Source organism: Siniperca chuatsi, linkage group LG4 (genome assembly GCF_020085105.1).
Source record: "Siniperca chuatsi isolate FFG_IHB_CAS linkage group LG4, ASM2008510v1, whole genome shotgun sequence".
Taxonomy (NCBI): Eukaryota; Metazoa; Chordata; class Actinopteri; order Centrarchiformes; family Sinipercidae; genus Siniperca; species Siniperca chuatsi.
In genome coordinates, this window is record NC_058045.1 from 19,114,729 (window position 1) to 19,126,293 (window position 11,565).

The following is an 11,565-nucleotide window of genomic DNA, read 5'->3' on the forward strand; positions in this document are numbered from 1 at the left end:
TGATTTGCTATCTTTATTTCGTACCCCCTACTGTTGTGTATCAGAAGTCCAGATCTGGACCAATGGATGAGTCTGATTCCTTCAACAGCACTTTACCAATAACTCAGATGAACAGCAATTGGAGTCTCAAAAGCACTCAAAATAATTCCCTGGAGATGATCAGAGTTCAATGCAATATAGTTTGTTTCACAAGAAATAAACCTGAGCTGATTCCAGAGCCAAACTGAATTCAGACCTCTGTGCCGTGTCTTTTATAACCCAAAAAGTGAATCATAAGTTTGATAATGTCGTCATACTTTCCATATTTGAGCACTTGGAAAAACCCAGCTCTTCCTTGAGCCAATTCTAATGGAAGCTGGGAAAGTCCCTAGCCTTCCCTGCCTGCATGTTCAGGCATGTTTTCTATTATTTTCAGGGTGATTCAGACTATATATTTTTAAAAACTTCAATATTTTCACACATTACATGTTCTTTTTGCCTTTATTTAACAGGGACAGCTGAAGGGAGACAGGTAATATGGGAGAGAGATACCGTGGGTTAGACTCAAACCCAAGCTGCTGCAGTAAGGAATCAGTCTTATACGTGGGTGAGCTATCAGGGTGACCACGTTTTACCACTCTTGTTCACCTATGGCTGATTATATATATGACAGCATACTTGGTTTAAACATGCAACTTTAGTCTTCTGTGTAGATTTAGTCAGTATACTAAGTGCACAAGTTAGTTGTATGCTATATTCATAATATATTAATGGCAGACGGTACATTTAATTAAATCCACCACGACACTACGTAACTAAGCACATACATTTCATTTACTGATAAAAAAAAACATACAAAATACTTACGGTTAGTATAAAAGTAATATAGCAGGGCTTCCTAGCTTGCATGTCTTCAGTGTGCAGCTCGGGTAGATGAGCAGAGGTCCGCCTCCTGCAGGTGACGTCACACATTAAAAGTTAGTTAGAGGAGAAAACCTTTGTTTGTGTCGCAAGATGAGCTGGATGTTAGTCGGCTTTGAGACCAACAGCAGGGACTGATTCACAACAGATGCAATATGGATGAGTGAACGAAAGGAAGAGCAGCTTTATTAACTGCACGGACTCCGGATGTTACTGACGTTACGGTTACGGCTGAAGTTGGACCTCGTCGAAATTCAAAAGTAAGCAGCGGAAGTAAAATTGTTACGGGGCGATTTAGACAGCCGCCACATGCCGCTATACCGACCTCCGACCTGTGCGTGAGAAGATGACATTAATGCACTGCAGTGCGAATTTAATTCAAGTTATCCAGCGTTAAAAATGTCAGTTTGTAACTTAATTTCCATAGTTTTGTCAGTTCCATAGGAGCAACTTGAAATTATGAGCACAGTTATTGTCCAAACGTACTGAGTGTTCATTAAAGTCGAGACATTAAGTTTGTCAGGCGACATTTTGTCAGTTTACTTCCCAACTGCCTTCGGTTTGGGTCGAAACTCTCAGAAAACATATGAAAACGGTAACAAAATGGAGAAATGTATTAACGGTACATCAAGATGAATCGCTGGTCTTTCTCTGGAAATTAAAACAATTCTAGTTGTGATAGATAGGTACACTCATCAATCTTTAAATCTACAGTCACTGGGAGCAGCATCATATATTGTATTCTTGTCTTAAGACTTGGTATGAAAATGGCTCCTAACACAAATCCAGGAGGATCCCCAAATCTTGTATTGAGTAACTTGAGACACTCCTTTCCCCTCTAGCTAGCTTGGGTCTGTGTTCACAGTTGGTCTTTTTTCCTTGAGTGTGAATGCACTACAGGATTATTTCACTGTTATTCTGGTCTTTTGGATGCAGAATTTAATTAGAACAACTGGCCTCAAAGACTATGCAACCAGAAGCAAAAAATGACGTGTCTGCTCCGCTGTGTGTCTAAGAAAATTCTCAGTCATCCAGGTGATAAAACATTTAAAATAAGGCAACTACATGTGCTGTTGTACTCTTGAAGATGGTTCTCCACTTATCCAAAGTGCTACTGACTGACAGTGTGTCCCAGGTGTTTAAATCACTCTGTGTCAGTCACATGTGAGTTGATGAAACACCTTCAAGGCTACAAGAGCAAATCCAGTTCCCTTGGACTTCTCTAGATATGTGTCTGCCCCATCCAAAAAAATGTAGGTGAAATGTTTCTAAGTGATATGCAAGCAGCGTGCACACTCAAGGCTAAACTGTTATTTGAAATTTGAAGGATATGTGCCTCTTATCAGTCAGACATGCACAGATTGCATGCCTTACAGCTTTCACAAACCAACAACATAACAGGTTATAACAACAAAATAAAAAAGTTTAAGACCAATAAAAATACAGTTTACAAGCTCATTTCAAGCTGTTGGAGGGCCGTGTGCATATTTTTAAAGATAATGTGGATCTAACTTGTTTCTAAATGTAGCACTTGAAGCATTTCAGTATATTTAAATGTTTATTTCTGCTGTAAAGTTGGGCATTTTAACATGGGCATTGACATTGACTCACTTTTGGAGCCAGCTGTGTTGGCTTATTATTTTCGCCCCGGAGGTTGCCGCTTGGTATTTCATTACCATCATCTCACCAACACTAGATAGCATCAGGTTTTCTGATTGCCACGACAGTGAGCAGATCATATCATTATCTTGACAGTTAGAGTGTTTTATTTTAGCTAAAGAATGAGATTGGAAGCTTAACGATGTCAAAGATATATACAGCTCATATTCAGAGGTATGTTGGCTGGCTACATAAGTATATAAGCCATATGTAACTGATTGTAGGCCCAAACATAAGTCTTCAAATTACAGGTAAAACTGCAATAGGCTGCTGCTAATGAACTCTGCATTTTAAGAATGACTTTAATAGATTGGCCTGTTGTGGTATATTTTTGAAATGTAAATGACTGTGTATGCCTAATTGTATGTGCCTAATTACGTATGAGGGAGGAAAAGAGTAAGCAAGTTAGCAGAATCATCAGCAACCATGTAATCAAACCATAAGCAAACAGGTAAAGGTCAGGGGAGAGACAGCATAGTCAGATGTATAACACATGGCTGAAGGCATAGCAGCCAGGTCATGGAAAGGACACAGCATAGCCAGATGCTGGTTATGTCCCAGCATAGAGTGTATGACAAGTGCAGATAACGGTCAACATATAGTGAGACAAGAACAACTGCATACAGTATAAAGAAGACTTGTTAAGTCAAAGTCCATAAAGTCCATAGTAAACCCTATAAACCAAACCTTTACCATTTCTTGTGTACCATTATTTCTAATAGGTAATTTATTTATTTGATAAAAGCAGACCTCTTTTGTCACCATTAGGTATGGAAAAACATTGGGTTTGATAATTGCCAACCTATGCAGTCATAATGGGCAGGTGGTCAAATTAATGAGAAAACTGAAACTAATGGTGGAAATTTCCTGAAATAAGGTAAAACGGTGTTACTCTGAGGAATAAGCCCCACAATGGGAGGGCTCTTCCCAGGGAATATAAGGCGATGTATTAAATTACTTGATAACTTCTAAAATAAACCAAGTGTTGTGGAAGACTTGAAGATTCATTGGCCCATCTGAGCAGTTTTTCCGCGACACTGTATTCAGAACAAAAGCAAAGATACTAGCTTAAAAGCTGAAGTGTGGTTTACAGGCCAGCTGTTGCTACTCAGAGCCGTTCACTATGACGTTAGTTTTACAGTTTGTGCAAGAAAACTTGACAGCGTGTTTGACAGTTTATGGTTTGTGTCTTGACTGGCACTATGAATGAAGTAGCCTATTGTGGCGGAGGCCAAGAGGTGTTGTGCCTTTTACGTGCTTTATTTTGTTAGGAAGGGTTCAGGGGGGAATGTGTTGTTGTGTAACTTTAGCACATGAAAGTGATCACTGTCAGCACTGTCCCTTTCCCGCTCTTTCTTTTAAAGAGGTTTGGTTCATTTAAAAAAAATAATAAAAAAAAATAAATAAATTTTAATTTTTTTACCCTGGTAACTTTACGTAAAATTCATGGCGGCAATCATACTAGGTCGAACCTTGTAACATTTCCATATCACTTTCAATACTGCACTTCTTGATTGAATGGCGGCAGATTAACGTAAAGGCTGCAGCAGCACAAGGTGAAACATGCAGAGAGCGAGATGAAATGCTTGTCTTGTACCGCCTTATAAGATCACTGTAATAAATGTATAATCTCAATCATTGCCTCTTATGCACAAAATCAGTTTAGTAAGATAGAAAACACAGTGTAAGAGCATAGTGGAGAGGCATTGAGGAGATGGATCTTTTCATATTAGATCAGTCTTATCAAAACTGTTTTCTCCTGGCACTGCAACTGGGGCAGAAGAGGTTAGAAAAACCCTCTTACAATAATAATCTGACCAGCGGTCTCTCCATGTATTTGCAATGTCTATTCATGCCCACTCAATGGATGAATAAATAAATATCCAGTAAAACTCTTTACATAGAGCATGTTAGCAAATAGGATTTAAATGGGAGTCCCAATTTAACGCCGTCATTCAATACTTGTGCACTGTCAGATATTGTAAAACGGCCAAGAGATTTGCTATGAAATAACTTTTAAATGATGAAACTGATGTGACTACAGACTATTTACACTTCAGTGATAGACCCCTGTGGATGAGATCATTTGAACTACCCACAACAAAGAACAAATTGCCCACTTGATTTATTCACCACATCTGTACATCTCATCTGTGTTTGTCTTTTAGATTAAGCTGCAGAGGGACATTTCTGTTGGTAATTTAATCAGATTTTTGTCCAAGGGGTATTGCACACTGCTCACCTTTATTCGAAAAACACAAATCCTTAGGCAGTTTGCACATCTTTTTTTAATTTATACAACTTTATCCCATTTGAGTGTTTTCATTGTAATTGTAGGCAGCAGGAATGTCACAAATTGACAGCATGGAGACTCCTATTGTTGGAGGATTTGTGTCAGACATCAGTGACAAAACCATTATATCTATATCCGGATGAAAGTGTAGAACTGGTTTGACAGGAATAGCATTACAAGATGAAGCAGGCTAACAGGATGTCTTTACAAACAAGAGTCATGACACTTCAGCTGGAAAACCAAGGGACATGGGCAAGGGCAGAAATAAATAGGCTTGTGTGTGTGTGTGTGTGTGTGTGTGTTAATGTAAAGTTGTGTACCAAACATTTTGCCACTGCATAAATTAGCGTTTTTACGACATATTTTTAATTCCTCTTTCAGGAAAGGTACCTCTTCAACCCACTACAAGGCTTAACGACGGGCAAAAATGCATTCTTGTGCATGGATGAATAGACAGTACCAACAGCTTGGACCATCCCCACAAGCTGCTACTCAGCTTACTAATAACACAATGAGAAATCAGCAAGCTGAGACAGCAAATAACTCGTGGCAGTACAGAACACCGAACACAGGAGACCGACCACCACAAAGTGCTCATTTCACCTTTCACGATGGAGCTTACTCTAACAGACAGACATCAAATTGGCAGACCTCAGCAGTTCCTCATCAGGCAGTTTTTTCTCAGCAGCCAGCTGGAGGGAAGACTAACAATTATTATACGACGTTGTCAAATGGCAATCTGCAAAACTCATCTACTAATATGCAAAGTGGAAACCATGGTTTGCAGTCCACTAATGGATTTCAGGATGCCATTCAGCAAGATTTTCATCAGAACTCTATGGGAAATGGGAAACAGTCAATAATGGCACAGGATGGTAACGTTGTGTCTAATCGCCAGCATTGTAGGGTTCAGAAAAGCTTGTTTCAAAATGTAAGTGGAGTGTCGACTATACCCGTTTCAGTGTACACTACAGCAGCTACCTCGCTTCCACATGAACAGGTGGTTTGCACCAGCACATTAGTGTCTGCACACAACAGACAGACTGCTCATAACCAGAATTGCAGACAAAAGAGCACTCAGCATGGATTCTCTCCTTCCATCCTCCCACCAAGTTATAATACAGCTGTCTCTTTATCTCTCAGAAAAAACAGCATTACAGCAAACTCATCATCAGGTGAACAGATTTTGCACAGCATGCTCCAGAAAACTCAACAATACTCTACTCAACAGAACAATGGGAGAGAGGCCACCTCCTCTATTAACTCAAATTCATATAGGAGCCAGTATGAAACCAGCCTTTTCTTGTCAAAAACAAACGACCCTCTCTTAAATCCTGCTGCTGATACAGGACAGCAAATGTCCAGTCGCCAGATGATAATTGCGAGAATTGCGGACGATCTACGTAAGTCGTTCATTGCTACCTCAGATGGTCGGCCTCCAGTGTTTACTAGTTCAGCTTACAGTGGGAAGCATTTTGTCAGCAAGTCTAATCAAAATATGCAACCTGTGTCAACTGTCACTGAAAGTAATAACTCAAATGCCTCCCAGTCCTTAGCACTTAATTCGGGACAATCCTTGCCTAAAACCACCCAAAGTGTTATGGCAAGAACACAGCTCAGCGTAGATACGCTACCTCGGCAAAGCTCTGTACCAAATGTCTTCCATGTCACAACAACAGGAGATGGAAGTGGAAGTAAGGCAGCCAATGCATTTATTCCTAAAAGTAATCTAGTTGGATCTTTAAGTGATTCATCTCAGCTGATGCAACTACATGAGACCCAATCATCTGTAGCAAACAATCGTGAAATGCTTGAAATACTTGAAATGCTTTCATCAGTCAAGTCAAATGACAGCTCCATTCTCTCATCTCCTGGTCGCACAGGTGCGAGAGCTGTTGCTGTTGTGCAACCATTGTCACAGGAAAGCTACCGGGCTGCCAGCAAGCATACCTCTTCTAACACAATCAATCAAACGGGTGAGCGCACTGCAACAAATGAATCTTTAAATAACCTGGAGAAATTATTTATTTCACCAGCTGTGGCAAAAAACAAAAACGCTCAGTGTTTGAGAGAGGGATCTAATCTTTACCCAGAAAACCCAAATCAAATGAAGTCCAAGAAATCTTCAGCAGCATCCAATGATGGTACTTTTTTGTCATCTTCAGATTCAGCTGGGCATCAAGATTTGTCACAAAAACAGTTATGTGCTGATGACACAGGATCTGAACTGGCTATTAACATGCAAGAAGACCAACGTGTTGTACTAACTGCTCAACAATCTGTAACCGCTGAAGTGCCAGTAAGCCAACATGGTGATAAGGACAAAAGTGAGAATCCAACCGAACCAGCGCTTTCCTCAGTCCCAACAGTCCCATGGACAACTGTCACATTAATGAAGTTTTTACAGGATGCTGAAAAAGCTCAGATGAATCGCAGAAGAAATTTTACAAATGTTGATTCTTCAAGCAAATTATTGAGCATGTTTTGGGATGGTAGCTGTACAAGTTTGGCACAAAAGCTCAAGACAGGCTGGTACAAAGATTTAATCACTGATACTATACAATTCTGCAGCAAATATGTAACACCAGACACTGTCATACTGTCACAAGTAAAGTACGGCTTTGGGAAACAACTCAGAAGCTACCATGTCCTTGAAGATAATGAAGTTTATTTAGAACCACCCTACAAATCATCATGGTTAAATGTCAATGATCAGCTGGATGACATTGATACAGAGTTTGGCTTCCAGTGGTCTTTGAAGCATCGTCTTCACGTGATTGAGAGTGACAGTCAGCCAGATCAAGATGGGACAGGCGACAGCATTCCTGCACAGATTATAAGTGAGGTGTCAAACAAGGTCTTGTCACAAACCGAGCTTGAACCTCTTGACTCCAGTGAAGAAAAACAAGCTTCCACTGTTGAATCCACTTCAACGCAAACTGCCTCTCCTATTAAAAAAGAGAGTGTCAGAGATCCACATTACTCATTTGAAATCCAAGTTTTGCCTCCAGAAGAGGCCAAAGTTATCTTTGAGCAAATACAAAGCAAGATGCCACAAAGTAGAGACACGGACAGTCAGCCAGAGAGAGTCATGAATAGCTCAGTGGAGGGTGAGCTACCTGAGGTTATAAATGTAACACTGAGTGACTCAAAACTGAAGAACGAGTCAGTCTGTCCAATAGAACAGGTATGCTGCATTGACAGGTGGATGGAAATAATTTTGGGCTCAAGCATGCCTTATTTGAGTAAATGCCAGTGCAAGAACAAGCAAAGTCATACAGATTTCACTGACAAGACCCTTGATAACGAAAGGATGCCTGTACAAAAGAAGGATAAACCGTGTGCGATCAGGTCTGGCAGCAAATTCCACTCCACTGCCATAGGAGAGAATCAAGTGAAAGGTGGGGAGAACGTCAACAATCAAATTATGACATTTAGTCAAACCATTGACTTTACTCAAGATAATGACAAACCTCACTCATGTTCTGACAAAGAACCACAGAACATTTCTAAGATAAGCATAGATAATAGCCAGTCAAGCATTATACTCATAAGTGAAAACGAAGATGAAGATCTCTTCAGCAGTGAAAATGAAATTCCCAACCAGATGCCAGACTTTGAAAAGGATTCTGAACACGCTCAGATGAAATTGACAGAAAGTAGCCAGTCAAGCTGTTCAGACAGTAGTGAGAAAGAAACAAAACAATTATCCAGAAGTGACACTGAAATTCAGTCAGACCCTGAGGTGGATTGTGTACAAGATCAGTTGAAATCTACAGGAAGTACTCTGTCGTGTACTTCAGTCAGTAGTGACAAAGAAATTGAAAATCTCTCCAACAGTGAAAGTAAAGTTGCCAGGCAGATGTCAGAACTTGAAGAGAATTGTGGACAAGCTCAGCTGACATCTACAAGTGTGCCAAAGTCATCATTGGAAAGTGAAGAAGAACAAACTCAAATTAGTGCAACTCCTGCCCTCCAGACAACTTTCAGCCTTAGTGGTAAACATGAAACTGTTAAAAGAAAACAGAAGACACTAAGCAGTTATGATGGATTTTCCCCATTTCTTAAGAAATCAAAGAAATGCAAACCCCCTGTTGTGGATTCACAGCCTGCCCTTGAGGGCATTTCAAAATGTAGGAAGGTTTTTGTTGATGCAACTGATAGTGAACCTTTAGCCTCAAACGTTAGAACTGTAGAACTGGTACTGTTTGGCTCAGCACCACAAGACAAGTGTGCTTTAATTGGCGGCAGAAAGAGACATATTTCATCTCCCGTGTCTGATGGAGTACCAAGGCCTCCAGAAGTTCTCACTGTGAATCTCAGTCCCTTGAGGAGAAAGTCCAGTGAAACTGTCCCGGCGGGGGAATATTCAATCAAACGAGTGATTTACGAAAAATGGAGGAGAGGTTTTCCACCAACTAAAATTAGGTGCAGAAGTAAACTGAAAACACAGAAGTGTACTTTTGCCTCTTTATCTGGGGTGAATCTCAGGAAAGCGGAGATTGGCCCCACCAACACTGAGGAGCTGCCAGTTTCCTCTGAAACGAGGATCTGGAATCGAAATAGTAAGCGCTGCCTCAGTCTGAAGAGGAGGAGGTCCCTCTCTAACGGACTCAAACCTGGAGGGGAGAAGATGAGGAAGGATATGGTCTCACTCAAACATCCTGCCGATCAAGAGAGAAGTAATGCTGAAAATGGAAGCCATGCTGTCATGCCTCTCCAGCAGAACGATGTCCTGAGGTTCAGTGTGTTACCCAATACCTTCAACTTCAAAGATGGCTCCAATGGGAGAAAGGAACCCAATGATCCTGTTCCAGGTCAGACATAATATTGAGATTAAAGAGGTACTATAATGATTGTTTTTCAAACTTCATGCCCCCAGTTTGTAACAAAGGCTTACTGTTAAAAACCTTTAGTCTCCAAGCCCAAGCCGAGATAACCCTGATGACATCACTGACAGGTCTCAGGTCCTTTGAACAAGGCCCGCTAGTTGTACCTAAACAGAAGCTCATCTAATGGAAACAATTAAACAATTTGTTATTTAAGTAACAATGAAACTGAAAGGGAGATTCTTTTATCTGGATCAGATGAAGTTGAAATCAGTCAGGCCACAAGTCGATTTTTAGTTAAGACTGCTTTATTCACACGTATGGTCAGACTCAGGAGTAGAACAAAGTTACACCCTCGAGTCTGCAATGAGACAAAGGAAGACTGAGACTTGTATAGTATGGAATGACCCCAGGCATTTCTATAGGGGAGGAATACAGCCAAGATGTATAAGTTATAAAAGTTGATGTGGAATTATTTTTATTATTATTTAGAATACAAAAGCATTTTAAATGTTTATCTTTTGTCATCATGCAAAACCACCTATTACACATACACACACTCACACCCAGAAAGTTAATGTAGCTGACACATTAGTATATTATCCAACAATGTCTTCAGTGATGATGAATTAGTACAAATGCAAAAACAGTGGTGAGCAGAAAAAAACATCTTATTTATCTGAACTGGTCATAACCAGATGACTGGTCAGGTCATCTTGCAGTTTCAAAATGTAAAAGGGGGGGTTCCTCTTTATAATTCAAGTGATTATATATTCTGTAATGCTGATGCTGAAAAAAATCTTTTAAAAAATGGGTTGTTTTTTCCAGTGTCCTTTCTCAGCTAAACCTGATTTTATTTTCTTTTTTTCAGATAAGCCTGACCTCTTTGAAGGAAAGAACGAGAGCCACAACAAAACTGCCATAAGGGCAAAAGGTAACAAATTCAACTAAGACATACCTAAAATCTTCTTCTTATTTTTCATTTCTTTGTTATTATTTAGGCAGTGGCTACAGTTTTTCTTAATTATGATGAATAATAACTGCATCTTAGGTACATGGTGTCTAAAACCTGAGAAGTATCATCCTCTACTTTCGTCTCCCGCCCCCAAGACCTCCAGCCTCTTCCTTGAGTTTCAGAAGAAATACAAGGAGATGATACAGCAACCCATGGCTGAATAACATGACAGGGAGAAGTCAAATATTGTCTTCTCTGTGGGAAATTCTTCATTTATGAAAATTCCTTTCAAGATTGTTAAAGAAATTATGTTTTGTGTCTTTGTATATTCAAGGAGTTAACTGAAGTTGTGCCAGTTTTGTATATATTTGCTCTAAACAGTTACTACTGTATACAGGACACATGTTCTCATTAGTTTGCACGTAAAATTAGCTGTTTACATGGCTGTAAGTTGTAAATGCAAAAACTTTACTTGCAGGCAATCTGTGAACTATATGTTTCAACTAAATATATTTTCATATTTTTCTCCATTAAGAATATTTTTCTGCAATATTTGCAACTTAAACATATTTTATAAGAAACAAGAAATGTGATCAAGTTTTTTTGTACTGGAAAATGCAGTTTTAATGTCCTACATTAAATAGTCTGTTAAAATCACATGAATTGTCGTTATTACTGAGTATGTTAATATGAGCTGCCTTATTTAAAGGCAGAGGTGGAAGAAGATCTTTTACATAGTAAAAATAGCAATACCACAGTGTAGAAATACACTCACAATTAAATGTCATGCATTCCAATTTTCACTTAAGTAAAAGTACAAAAGTATTGGTATCAAAATATACTTAAAGTATCAAAAGTTAAAGTACTCATTATGCAGAATGGACCTGTTCTATTGTGTGAGCTCAATGCACTGCAATTTAAGAAAATGC

At 39.4% G+C, this 11,565-nt stretch overlaps 1 protein-coding gene across 1 annotated transcript; it reads left to right on the forward strand.

Moving 5' to 3' along the window:
- Positions 1 to 944: 944 nt before the first annotated feature.
- On the forward strand, positions 945 to 11,293 carry si:ch211-106e7.2. The gene is made up of 4 exons (XM_044191941.1): positions 945 to 1,160; positions 5,234 to 9,669; positions 10,553 to 10,615; positions 10,733 to 11,293. Exons 2-4 carry the CDS (start codon positions 5,280 to 5,282, stop codon positions 10,858 to 10,860), a joined length of 4,581 nt encoding a protein of 1,526 aa, XP_044047876.1. The 5' UTR covers positions 945 to 1,160; positions 5,234 to 5,279; the 3' UTR covers positions 10,861 to 11,293.
- The last annotated feature ends 272 nt before the right edge of the window (positions 11,294 to 11,565 follow it).

Coding starts and splice junctions, on each gene's coding strand:
- si:ch211-106e7.2 (XM_044191941.1), top strand. CDS start 5,280: ATGCATTCTTGTGCATGGATGAATAGACAGTACCAACAGCTTGGACCA. Junction 9,670..10,552: donor ACCCAATGATCCTGTTCCAG/GTCAGACATAAT, acceptor TCTTTTTTTCAG/ATAAGCCTGACCTCTTTGAA. Junction 10,616..10,732: donor AACTGCCATAAGGGCAAAAG/GTAACAAATTCA, acceptor ACTGCATCTTAG/GTACATGGTGTCTAAAACCT.